This window comes from Colobus angolensis, unplaced genomic scaffold, assembly GCF_000951035.1.
Source record: "Colobus angolensis palliatus isolate OR3802 unplaced genomic scaffold, Cang.pa_1.0 Scaffold362, whole genome shotgun sequence".
NCBI classification, from domain to species: domain Eukaryota; kingdom Metazoa; phylum Chordata; class Mammalia; order Primates; family Cercopithecidae; genus Colobus; species Colobus angolensis.
The window spans coordinates 2467907-2482217 of NW_012116955.1; the positions used below are offsets into that span (position 1 = coordinate 2467907).

At 37.2% G+C, this 14311-nt stretch overlaps 1 protein-coding gene across 4 annotated transcripts in view; it reads right to left on the reverse strand.

Moving 5' to 3' along the window:
* The window catches only part of SNX14 (sorting nexin 14), a 98764-nt gene that overhangs the window by 15835 nt on the left and 68618 nt on the right, over positions 1-14311 (reverse strand). For all 4 annotated transcript variants that reach the window (XM_011953495.1, XM_011953499.1, XM_011953498.1 and 1 more), the window contains 2 exons: positions 13497-13597; positions 11338-11449 (listed from right to left, as the gene is read on the reverse strand). In XM_011953495.1, the coding sequence (XP_011808885.1) occupies positions 11338-11449; positions 13497-13597 (213 nt within the window). The remainder of the gene's footprint in view (positions 1-11337; positions 11450-13496; positions 13598-14311) is intronic.

The following is a 14311-nucleotide window of genomic DNA, read 5'->3' on the forward strand; positions in this document are numbered from 1 at the left end:
TTTTTCTTTTTTTTAGATGGAGTTTTGCTCTGTTGCCCAGGCTGGAGTGCAGTGGTGCAATCACGGCTCACTGCAACCTCCACCTCCCGGGTTCAAAGAATTCTCCTGCCTCAGTCTCCTGAGTAGCTGGGACTACAGGCGCCCACCACCATGCCCAGCTAATTTTTGCCTTTTTAGTATAGACAGGGTTTCACCATATTGGTCAGGCTGGTCTCAAACTCCTGACCTCAGATGATTCACCCCTCTTGGCCTCCCAAAGTGCTGGGACTACAGGTGTGAGCCACCATGCCCAACCATTTTTTAACAATTTTATTCAGATTTGTTCAGCTTATATTAGTTTGGTCTGTTTTGATGTTTATGTAAAAAGAATCAGGCCGTCCGTATTCTTTCATGTTTTGTTTCTTTCATTCAACATTTTTAAAAGTTCATCCACATTGTTGCTAGCAGCCTCATGATATGGGTATTCAATGTTATGACTTTACCACAGTTTACCTGTCCATTCAATTGCTGATGAACATTTGTGCTGTTTCTAGTTTGGGCTATACAAACAACTCTACTACGAACGTTCTTAAACATGGATAGATTCTCCAAAGTATGTATCTGAGAAAGGAACTGCCGGGTCCTTCAGTTTTTATACCAAACAATTTTTCCAAGTAGTTTTTCAATTTATAGTCCTACTAACAGTGTATAAGAGTTCCTGTTGCTTTACATCTGCACCAATACTTAGCACTTAGTATAATCAGACTTTTAAAAACTTTGGTGAATGTGGTGTTTCCCAAATATGATTCTAATTTGAATTTCCCTATTAATGAAATTAGGCACTTTTCCATATATTTATTGACCATCTGATTTCCTCTTTTGTGAAGTGTTTTTTTCTTTTGTTTTTAGAGAAAGGGTCTCACTCTGTCACCCAGGCTGGAGTGCAGTGGTGTGCTCATAGCTCACTGTAACCTCGAACTTTCTGGGCTCAAATGATCCTCCCGCCTCAGCTTCTGGAACAACCAGGACTACACATGCACGCCACCATACCCAGCTAATTTTTTGTTGTTGTTTTTTGTAGAGTCAGGGTCTCACTTATGTTGCCCAGGCTGGTGAAATTATTTTTCTTCTGTCCATTTTTCTACTGTATTGTCTTCTAATTGAATTTGCAATATTTGCAAATATGTTCTCCCGTTGTACAGGTTAAATAGTTGCAAAACATACAGGTAAAATATCCACAAATATTTCCTCCCATTCTACAGCTGTCTCTTCATTCTGCTGCTTGTTTCCTTTGCTGTGTAGAAGCCTTTTATTAGGTTGGTGCAAAAGTGAGATTTTTGCTGTTTAAAAGGCAAAAGCCGCAATTACTTTTGCACCAACCTAATAGTTTAATCTAGCCCCATTTGTCTATTTTTGTTTTGCTGCCTACGCTTTTGAAGTCTTAGCCATAAGATCTTTGCCTAAAGTCGTCAAGCATCCTCCCCTCATTTTCTTCTAGCAGATTTATAATTTGGGGTCTTACATTTAAGTCTAATCCACTGTGAGTTTGATTTTTTAATTATGATTGATAGTGGCCTAGTTTCATTCTTCTGCATATGGATATCCAGTTTTCCCAGCACTATTTACTGAAAAGGGTATCCATTCCCCCATGTCTTGACACCTCTGTCAAATTTAGTTGACTGTAAATATATGGATTTATCTCTGCAATCTTCTAATATCTTTACAGGTTTCTATATAGGACTCTAGTCTACTTAAATATGGCTACTTCGTAAGAGTTCAAATGTATACCCAATGTCCCAGTAGCATTTCTTGAAAAGTTGACTCCTTCCCCATTCTGCAGGGCCATGCTCACAAATCAAGTGTCCACAGACGTACAGATAGGTTTGGGGTTCTCTGTTCTGTTCCAGGGTCTACTGATTAATTTAGTGTTATAAGTCAAGACATATGATAGAGCTCTCCAACCCTGTTCTTCTTCTAAAGTGTGTTATCTACTTGGTCCTATGCATGTTTATATAAATTACAGATTCAGTTTCAAGGTAGATACACATACACAACTTGTTTGATTTTGATTGGGACTGTATTATAGCTAGAAATCAACTTGGGGATAAATTTACATCTTGACAATATTGTGGTTTCTAAACAATGAATATGATTTCTATTTTCTTGGGTCTTCTTTAATATCTCTCAATAAAAGTTTACAATTTTCTCTATAATGGTCATGCACACACATACTCTACTAGGTTTATTCCCAGATACTGATTCTAAGTACCTTTAGTATCATCCTTCAAACTGCTGCCAGAGTTGGATTTCTGAAACCTAAATCCGATTAGATTTCATTGTTTAAAATCTATCAATGTCTCTTTCTCCCTGCCTAGATGATCAAGTACAAATTCCTTACCATGACACATGTGGCCATAACTTATCTTTCCAGTCTCACTCTCTTACATGTACTCTACGTTCAAGACACTCCAAACATTACCAGCTGATTCCCTTTCATGCCTCTTGTACATGCCCGTCTCTTATAGTAATATAAATCATCTATCACCTGCTGATTTATATTACTCTTTCAAGATTAGACAAATTATACCTTCCTAAGAAAGGCTTCCCTGTTTCCCTACGAAGAACCAGCCATTCCTTTCTTTCAGCTGGATCTTCAAAGATGGGTAATACGGAAGAGCATTTAAAGTAGAAGAAAAGAGTATAAACAAAGGCACTGGAGCAAAAGAATACAGGGGATTCAATTTTACTAAAGTATGAAAGGAAGTAGTAAGAAATAATACGGTATGATATATTGGTATCAAAGCACATAGTGATTTTCAGAGGGTTCCATATTAAACAATAAAGATTTTCTAAGTTAATAAAGAGAGAAAAACCAAACGATTTTAGATATGGTCAAACATGTACTTTAGGAAGATTAATCTGGCTGTGTTATATAAGATAAACTGATAGAGGGCAGGAGGAGGATGGGAATCCAGAAGACTAGATAGGAAACTTAGTACAGTTCAAATAAGAGGCAATGAAAACTCAACTTAGGAAAGAGTAAAGGGAATGAAGAGGAAGACATGAGTTAAACACCAAATAGGAAAAAATTACAGAATCTGGGAACTAAAAAGATGTGTAAGGCAGGGCAGGGCATAGTGACTCACACCTGTAATCCCAACACTTTGGGAGGCTGAGGCAGGTGGATCACTTGAACTCAGAAGTTCAAGACTAGCGTGAATAACATGGTGAAACCCCATCTCTACTAAAAGTACAAAAATTATCTGGGTGTGGTGGTGCGCACCTGTAGTTCTCAGGAGGCTGAGGTGGGATGAACGCCTGAGCCCAGGAGGCAGAAGTTGCAGTGAGCTGAGATCACACCACCACACTCCAACCTAGGTGACAGACAGAGACTCTATCTCCAAAAAAAAAGATGTGTAGTGAGAGCATGGGAGAGAAAATTCAAGAGGTAATGGTAAAAATTCAAGCATGACTGAAATGACTGTAGCATCATTAACAAAATTACACATTGGTTCTGAAAAGATGATAGGAGATCAGATGGTGACATTCAACTGGGTATCAGAAAGGTATAACTAAAGGTCAGACTACATTTAGGTGGGCAGATCACGAGATCAAGAGATCGAGACCATTCTGGCCAACATGGCGAAACCCTGTTTCTACTAAAAATATAAAAATTAGCTGGGCGTGGTGGTGTGCGCCTGTAGTCCCAGCTACTAGGGAGGCTGAGGCAGGAGAATTGCTTGAACCCGGGAGGCGGAGCTTGCAGTGAGCCGAGATCGCGCCACTGCACTCCAGCCTGGGGTACAGAGCGAGACTCCGTCTCAAAAAAAAAAAGAATTGCCTCAATATTTAAAACTATTTCAGTAGTTTATATTCTGAATTTTAGATTAAGAATTTCTATTCTAAATCCTATGTTTGCCAAAATTACTTCTTGATCTCCAGGTTCCCTTATTGTAAAACACCAAATATCTTGAGATTTTCTCCAGCATTTAGAAATGACTGTTAAAAATCAATCAAAACTGATATATACAACTTACACTGCTTTCCAAACAAACTGGAAAAAAGTAGATTTATGGCAACAGAAAGGGACATTAATAATAAAGAATAAAAATACTGTTTTGTGACAGGCAAACCACCCAACCTTCCCACTTGGCTATTTCTGGTATTTCTGGTTCTCATAACACCTCCTCCTTAGAATGTTCCCAAGTTCCTTAAATTATATGATTTCATCCTATGCTTTTTTGTCTTCTATGTGTTCTTACTGAGCCAAATTATTTGCTCAATCTGATTTCAAATAAAATTCAAATCTTTAATCCCTGCCTGTCTCCTGGACTCTCCTACTTTATAAAACTTCAACTGGATTCTATAAACTCAGTAAGTTCAAAACTACTGTTAATGTAGCCCCTATTCCAACAAGTAACAGCATTCATCCAGTTATTTAAATAGAAACTTGGATCATCCTTAATCATTTCTTCTTCAATCAAACCTAGTCAGTAATCAGGAATATCCAAATCTCCTAGACACCATATATAACCAAATATTTTGTCCTCACTTTTTTCACCTAATAAAAAGATACACATACACTAAATATTTTGACTTAAATAAATGTATTGATTGGGGGGGGTGGGTATAGACAGAAGCCAAATGTCCCCCTGCATTATTTAATTCACTGATTTAGTTCCACATACTTCCGATTACATCATATAAAACATACTTAGAGGCTAGGCAAGGTGGCTCCATGCCTGTAAGCCCAGCAATTTGGGAACCCAAGGTGGGAGGATCAATTGAGGAGAGGAATTCAAGATCAGCTTGGGCAACACAGCGAGATCCCATCTCTACAGATATTTAAAAATTAGCCAGGTGTGCTGGTGTGTACCTGTAGTCTTAGCTACTTGGGGAGGCTGAGGCAGAAAGGACCACTTGAGCCCAGGATTTGAGGTTGCAGTGAACTGTGATTATGCCACTGCACTCCAGCCTGAGCAACAGTGTGCGACTCTGTCTCAAAAAAAATGATGAATAAAAAATAAAATATATTTAGAAATATTGCTTTTATACTGTAGCAGTAGTAGTAGCAGTAGTATTAGAGACGTAGTCTCACTCTGTCACCCAGGCTGGAGTGCAAGTGGCATGATCTCGGCTCCCTCCACTTAATCTAGCCCCATTTGTCTATTTTTGTTTTGCTGCCTATGCTTTTGAAGTCTTAGCCATAAGATCTTTGCCTAAAGTCGTCAAGCATCCTCCCCTCATTTTCTTCTAGCAGTTTTATAATTTGGGGTCTTACATTTAAGTCTAATCCACTAGGAGTTTGATTTTTTAATTATGATTGATAGTGGTCTAGTTTCATTCTTCTGCATATGGATATCCAGTTTTCCCAGCCCTATTTACTGAAAAGGGTATCCATTCCCGCATGCAATTCTCCTGCCTAGACCACCCAAGTAGCTGGGATTACAGGTGTACGCCACCAAGCCCAGCCAATTTTTGTATTTTTAGTAGAGACAAGGCTTCACCATGTTGGCCAGGCTGGTCTTAAACTCCTGACCTCAAGTGATCCACCCACCTCGGCCTCCTAAAGTGCTGGGATTACAGGTGTGAGCCACTGCACCTAGCCAATGCTATATTATTTTTTAACTTTTTTTTTTTTCTTTTTTTTAGATGGAGTTTTGCTCTGTTGCCCAGGCTGGAGTGCAGTGGTGCAATCACGGCTCACTGCAACCTCCACCTCCCGGGTTCAAAGAATTCTCCTGCCTCAGTCTCCTGAGTAGCTGGGACTACAGGCGCCCACCACCATGCCCAGCTAATTTTTGCCTTTTTAGTATAGACAGGGTTTCACCATATTGGTCAGGCTGGTCTCAAACTCCTGACCTCAGATGATTCACCCCTCTTGGCCTCCCAAAGTGCTGGGACTACAGGTGTGAGCCACCATGCCCAACCATTTTTTAACAATTTTATTCAGATTTGTTCAGCTTATATTAGTTTGGTCTGTTTTGATGTTTATGTAAAAAGAATCAGGCCGTCCGTATTCTTTCATGTTTTGTTTCTTTCATTCAACATTTTTAAAAGTTCATCCACATTGTTGCTAGCAGCCTCATGATATGGGTATTCAATGTTATGACTTTACCACAGTTTACCTGTCCATTCAATTGCTGATGAACATTTGTGCTGTTTCTAGTTTGGGCTATACAAACAACTCTACTACGAACGTTCTTAAACATGGATAGATTCTCCAAAGTATGTATCTGAGAAAGGAACTGCCGGGTCCTTCAGTTTTTATACCAAACAATTTTTCCAAGTAGTTTTTCAATTTATAGTCCTACTAACAGTGTATAAGAGTTCCTGTTGCTTTACATCTGCACCAATACTTAGCACTTAGTATAATCAGACTTTTAAAAACTTTGGTGAATGTGGTGTTTCCCAAATATGATTCTAATTTGAATTTCCCTATTAATGAAATTAGGCACTTTTCCATATATTTATTGACCATCTGATTTCCTCTTTTGTGAAGTGTTTTTTTCTTTTGTTTTTAGAGAAAGGGTCTCACTCTGTCACCCAGGCTGGAGTGCAGTGGTGTGCTCATAGCTCACTGTAACCTCGAACTTTCTGGGCTCAAATGATCCTCCCGCCTCAGCTTCTGGAACAACCAGGACTACACATGCACGCCACCATACCCAGCTAATTTTTTGTTGTTGTTTTTTGTAGAGTCAGGGTCTCACTTATGTTGCCCAGGCTGGTGAAATTATTTTTCTTCTGTCCATTTTTCTACTGTATTGTCTTCTAATTGAATTTGCAATATTTGCAAATATGTTCTCCCGTTGTACAGGTTAAATAGTTGCAAAACATACAGGTAAAATATCCACAAATATTTCCTCCCATTCTACAGCTGTCTCTTCATTCTGCTGCTTGTTTCCTTTGCTGTGTAGAAGCCTTTTATTAGGTTGGTGCAAAAGTGAGATTTTTGCTGTTTAAAAGGCAAAAGCCGCAATTACTTTTGCACCAACCTAATAGTTTAATCTAGCCCCATTTGTCTATTTTTGTTTTGCTGCCTACGCTTTTGAAGTCTTAGCCATAAGATCTTTGCCTAAAGTCGTCAAGCATCCTCCCCTCATTTTCTTCTAGCAGATTTATAATTTGGGGTCTTACATTTAAGTCTAATCCACTGTGAGTTTGATTTTTTAATTATGATTGATAGTGGCCTAGTTTCATTCTTCTGCATATGGATATCCAGTTTTCCCAGCACTATTTACTGAAAAGGGTATCCATTCCCCCATGTCTTGACACCTCTGTCAAATTTAGTTGACTGTAAATATATGGATTTATCTCTGCAATCTTCTAATATCTTTACAGGTTTCTATATAGGACTCTAGTCTACTTAAATATGGCTACTTCGTAAGAGTTCAAATGTATACCCAATGTCCCAGTAGCATTTCTTGAAAAGTTGACTCCTTCCCCATTCTGCAGGGCCATGCTCACAAATCAAGTGTCCACAGACGTACAGATAGGTTTGGGGTTCTCTGTTCTGTTCCAGGGTCTACTGATTAATTTAGTGTTATAAGTCAAGACATATGATAGAGCTCTCCAACCCTGTTCTTCTTCTAAAGTGTGTTATCTACTTGGTCCTATGCATGTTTATATAAATTACAGATTCAGTTTCAAGGTAGATACACATACACAACTTGTTTGATTTTGATTGGGACTGTATTATAGCTAGAAATCAACTTGGGGATAAATTTACATCTTGACAATATTGTGGTTTCTAAACAATGAATATGATTTCTATTTTCTTGGGTCTTCTTTAATATCTCTCAATAAAAGTTTACAATTTTCTCTATAATGGTCATGCACACACATACTCTACTAGGTTTATTCCCAGATACTGATTCTAAGTACCTTTAGTATCATCCTTCAAACTGCTGCCAGAGTTGGATTTCTGAAACCTAAATCCGATTAGATTTCATTGTTTAAAATCTATCAATGTCTCTTTCTCCCTGCCTAGATGATCAAGTACAAATTCCTTACCATGACACATGTGGCCATAACTTATCTTTCCAGTCTCACTCTCTTACATGTACTCTACGTTCAAGACACTCCAAACATTACCAGCTGATTCCCTTTCATGCCTCTTGTACATGCCCGTCTCTTATAGTAATATAAATCATCTATCACCTGCTGATTTATATTACTCTTTCAAGATTAGACAAATTATACCTTCCTAAGAAAGGCTTCCCTGTTTCCCTACGAAGAACCAGCCATTCCTTTCTTTCAGCTGGATCTTCAAAGATGGGTAATACGGAAGAGCATTTAAAGTAGAAGAAAAGAGTATAAACAAAGGCACTGGAGCAAAAGAATACAGGGGATTCAATTTTACTAAAGTATGAAAGGAAGTAGTAAGAAATAATACGGTATGATATATTGGTATCAAAGCACATAGTGATTTTCAGAGGGTTCCATATTAAACAATAAAGATTTTCTAAGTTAATAAAGAGAGAAAAACCAAACGATTTTAGATATGGTCAAACATGTACTTTAGGAAGATTAATCTGGCTGTGTTATATAAGATAAACTGATAGAGGGCAGGAGGAGGATGGGAATCCAGAAGACTAGATAGGAAACTTAGTACAGTTCAAATAAGAGGCAATGAAAACTCAACTTAGGAAAGAGTAAAGGGAATGAAGAGGAAGACATGAGTTAAACACCAAATAGGAAAAAATTACAGAATCTGGGAACTAAAAAGATGTGTAAGGCAGGGCAGGGCATAGTGACTCACACCTGTAATCCCAACACTTTGGGAGGCTGAGGCAGGTGGATCACTTGAACTCAGAAGTTCAAGACTAGCGTGAATAACATGGTGAAACCCCATCTCTACTAAAAGTACAAAAATTATCTGGGTGTGGTGGTGCGCACCTGTAGTTCTCAGGAGGCTGAGGTGGGATGAACGCCTGAGCCCAGGAGGCAGAAGTTGCAGTGAGCTGAGATCACACCACCACACTCCAACCTAGGTGACAGACAGAGACTCTATCTCCAAAAAAAAAGATGTGTAGTGAGAGCATGGGAGAGAAAATTCAAGAGGTAATGGTAAAAATTCAAGCATGACTGAAATGACTGTAGCATCATTAACAAAATTACACATTGGTTCTGAAAAGATGATAGGAGATCAGATGGTGACATTCAACTGGGTATCAGAAAGGTATAACTAAAGGTCAGACTACATTTAGGTGGGCAGATCACGAGATCAAGAGATCGAGACCATTCTGGCCAACATGGCGAAACCCTGTTTCTACTAAAAATATAAAAATTAGCTGGGCGTGGTGGTGTGCGCCTGTAGTCCCAGCTACTAGGGAGGCTGAGGCAGGAGAATTGCTTGAACCCGGGAGGCAGAGGTTGTAGTGAGCCAAGATGGTGCCGCTGCACTCCAGCCTGGACGACATTTCAAGACTCTGTCTCAAAAAAAAAAGAAAGAAAAATAAACATTTACATATAGGTAAAAATTAAAATAATAGGTTCTGTGGAGACTGACAAGAGGAAAGTTGAGGACAGAGCTTGGAAAATACCTATATTTATGTGTATAGAGATAAGGGAGGATTGTGTAGAATGGAAATGTAGTGATGGGACTGAAACAGTTAAGAGAATAATATGCAATAATGAACGCCAAAGGCAAAGAATTTCTAAAGGAAAGAATGCTGCAGAGGAGGTCAAGAAAACTGAGGAGTGAGAAGATGTCTCTGTTAACAACGAGATCACTGGCCGGGCATGGTGGCTCACTCACACCTGTAATGTCAGCACTTTGGGAGGCCAAGGCAGATGGATCACCTGAGGTCAGGGGTTCGAGACCAGTTTGGCCAATGTGGTGAAACTCCGTCTCTACTAAAACTACAAAAAATTAGCTGGGTGTGGTGGTGGGCACCTGTAATCTCAGCTACTTGGGAGGCTGAGGCAGGAGAATTGCTTGAACCTGAGAGGTGGAGGCTGCAGTGAGCCAAAATCACACCACTGCACTCCAGCCTGGGTGACAGAACAAGACTCCACCACAGAAGAAAAAAAAAAATCCAATCACTGATAACCAGCAGGTGGAATAGTAATTAAGGAACAGTTTTTAAAACAGAATGGAGGCATGCCAGGGGTTTATGAGATGATTCTTTGGAAAATTTCAGACTACATTTAATTGAATCCTTTTTTTATATTTCCATTTTTTATACATGTACTTATAATGTATGTACTATATTAGTGGTTAGAGAAGATGATCTATCTGGATTTCTGTTGAACTTGTTGCTATTTAGACAAACTATAATAAATAATTCATCCAAAAGTGATAGCTGAAATTAAGTGCTCAAGTATTACAACACAAAAACACTTTGAGACATTATCTTCAGGAAATACTAAATTCCATCTCTAATAGTAAAAATATAATAATGTCTTCAGTATCCCAGCAAACTGTGCTTTGACTATAGATTCTCTATCTGTCATAATAAAAATTAATATTTTAAAAAATAGAGCAAATATAAGCTTTCCGACACATCTTAATTTCCTTTACAATAGTACTAGTAGAAATAAGGCAATTACTACCTGCAAAATGGTTTTACTAATTATAAAGTTACTTTGAAATTAAAGATCAAAAACCCAAATTAGTTTTCTAAGTTACTAATGAAAACTTCAAAACAAATTAACAACGATATTCAAAGCAGAAATGTTACCACAATCTCATGTGTACATTCCATGCTAGTTTTATAGCCAACAATTAAACTTTAAATAAAATTCATGTACAGAAGTACCATGAAATGAAATTTGCTCAGAATGACATTAAGATTAATTCAAGTTAATTAAAAGTTAGTTTATACAAAGTTTACTTACCTAAATTACTACAAGTGACCCAAAAATTAGGTTTTAAGGAATATTTATAATGCTTTATAATACAAAAAAGGAAGAGCATGATATAACTTAAAGATGTGGAAAAATGCAACAGTCTTAAACTAAGTTAAATGTCAACAGATCTAGTCTTTTTGAGATATTTAATGAGAAATTTCAAATACCACAGCTATTCATATACTGTACGATGAAAACACTGATTCACCTATGCTAAAAATATCATCTCTACTTTTCTTATATTTAAATTTAAGAAAAAAATGTATAAATACATTGACTAATATAATTTTCTGTGATGAGGACAAATGGGTAGAAGTGACTGCTTAAATAATCAGAACTCAAAATGGACAGATTAAGGTCAGCATCTGACAATTTCTCTCTAAATGCAGAAATAAGGGCCCTCAGAGTTTACCACAGGCTATAGTATATATTTTTCTAAATTAATCTGAAAATGCTGATTCTTTTCAGCTTATTCTCTTATAATGATTCCTTAAATTGACTTACCAAGATTTACATCTGGTAGTATCTTATCAAGAAATTGTGTTTCCCCACCATTAGGGGAAAGAAAGTCTGCCAGAAGTTGACTATTACTCAGTTCTGGATGCTGCAGAAGTTTCTTGAATGAACAAAAAAAAAAGGGAAAAAAACAGTTTAGAAATCTAGAAGAGTAATCAAAACTGTATTTTAATTTTTTTAAATTTTAAATCCCCAAAAGCTACTTTATATTTAAAATAATAACAAAGCAACTGCATTATTAGAGGGAAGAGTATAGGATAGTAGGCATACGAATGGGTTTGAATTCTGGCTCTTTCACATGCTAGATTCTTGGAAAATACCTAAATCCTAAACACTTGGAAAACACCTAAGTGACACTAGAAAAGTTCCTAAAGTGCCCAAGAGTCAGTTTCCTAACTTATAAAATGGAAATAATGACACTACCTACTTTATAGTATTGTTATATAAAGCATTTAGCACAGTATCTGACACACAGGAAGTAAAACTAAACATTAGCTACTATTATCTCCCAGTTTCTAAACTATAGAAAATATGACAGCATGATACAACTGTCTCGATCAATTTTTAGAAGTCAGCATAAAGGGTTTTGCAGAAAACTAGATGTGAAAATGTGAAATAACTTGAAAAATCTGTTGTCTGTTCTTCCTGCAACACTATTTTCTAATAAGATAACACGGGCCGGGAACGGTGGCTCACTCCTGTGATCCCAGCACTTTGGGAGTCTGAGACAGGTGGATCACCTGAGGTCAGGAGTTCGAGACCAGCCTAGCCAACACGGCGAAATCCCGTCTGTACTATACAAAAATTAGCTGAATGTGGCGGCGGGTGCCTGTAATCCCAGCTACTTGGGAGGCCGAGGCAGGAGAATCGGTTGAACTCAGAAGGCGGAGGTTGCAATGAGCCGAGATCACACCGTTGCACTCCAGCCTGGATGACAAGAGCAAAACTACGTCTCAAAAAAAAAAAAAAAAAAAAAAAAAGACTTTTAAAAGCCAAAATTAACCCAGTCTTACCTAATAGTTTCCTAACTATGAGACAGTTACAAAACTTTATAAGCAGAAATCTACATTAAAAAACCAGTATAGCTATCTCTAATTTAAATCCATATTACGAGAAAATAGTTCTTCTAGAGTGAGGTACTAGTTTGTAGAAATAATTAGCTGGTTCAAATAATGAGTTAATAGTATCAACAAAAACATGGCTTTATGTTTTATCCAAACACATCCTGCAGTAGTTAATTATTTCATATTTCAATTTTCACATCATCAAAAATTTACATAGTATATATATATATATGTATTTTCAACTTGGAGTTGAAAGCATTCAACAGTTCAGAGAGAGGAAATAAAGTGTAAATACTTTACACTGCTGAGTATTTTTAATTTTAAAGTATTTCTTTTCGGCTAGGAAGCATCCAAATTTAACTGAATCGACAATTTTTTTAAAATATAAAATTCCATGCCCAAATAAAATATTTTTTGAATAAACAAAAGTATCCTCCCTTGTAAGCACTAGATAAAGAAAGATGGTTATTAACCCTAGAGAGCCTGATGTCTCAAGTAACTTTTATGATGACTGTACCATGTATTTAAATAATATGCCCATACATTTTAACATAATGTAATGTGCACACACTGAGAAAAATGGAATTCAACTCCACGTAGCAAATAGCAGAGTTGATCCCAGGAAATTGGAAAAATATCTATGAACCCAGAAGAAAAGGGACTAAGGAATAACATAGAAGACTCCAAAGTTCAGAAAAAGCTAAACACAAAAATCAAACAGAACACAGAACAGTAACAAATATTCTAAGAATACTATCCAGTATTCTTCAAATGCATCTAATCTTTTACACCAAAAGTCTCTTTTTTTAATGTCCTATACAAAGTTTTAACTAGCCTAAAATTTAGTAAAGATTTTTCTCACCCTAAGAAAATATCTTGTATTTCATTCAATTTGGAGAGGGGGGAAGGAATATACTTTTGACAAAAATTCGTTCTAAAATTCACATGGAAAAATGTTTTTTTAATTAAAATCCACATGGACAGGTATTTATAAACCAAAGCATATATGTACAAGAGAAAAAGAGACAAATTAGAGAATGCTATGATTAGCAACGTTTGGAATTAATACAGTTGATGCTATACCTGTAGATATTCTTGAAACTCTTCCCGCTTTGACTTCAAGAATTCATAGTTTTTGGGGCCAATGATCCTCTTAGAAGGAAGCTGGGCATCAGGAAATGTACCTGAAATTAGCATATATTATAGTTACTACTGAGTTCTGCTACTATTTTTAAACCCTTAAATTAGGATTTAAAATTTACTATGGCACATTCAGATTAGCAATACTGTCTTGTACAGATGTGACATTATTCTTTGAATAATCTTCACAAAACCAGAGAGCTTCAAGTCAGAAGTCCAGATCAAAGAACTTGAGTCTACTGATAAACAAAAATATCACTCTTGTAACAATCACTGTTTGACGTAGATTTTTTAGCTTTCTATCCTAGTAAAACAGCTTCAAAAAATTATTATGAGATTGTTTTGAAATTGGTGAGATTCTATTAGACAAAACCTTATAAAGAAATAACTAATTTCTCATAGGGAAAAAAGATAGCATTTTGTCAATGCTATATAAATGGCTTAAAATCAAAATGTAGGCTGGGTACAGTGGTTCACACCTGTAATCCCAGCATTTTGGGAGGCCAAGGTGAGCAGATCACTTGAGGTCAGAAGTTCAAGACCAACGTGGTAAAACCCCATCTCTACTAAAAATACAAAAAAATTAGCCAGGCGTGGTGGGAAATGCCCGTAATCCCAGCTACTTGGGATGCTGAGGCAGGGGAATCGCTGGAACCTGGGAGGCGGAGGTTGCTGTGAGTTGAGAGCATACCACTGCACTCCAGCCTGGGTGACAGAGCCAGACTCATCTCAAAAAAAAAAAAAAGGCCACCAACATG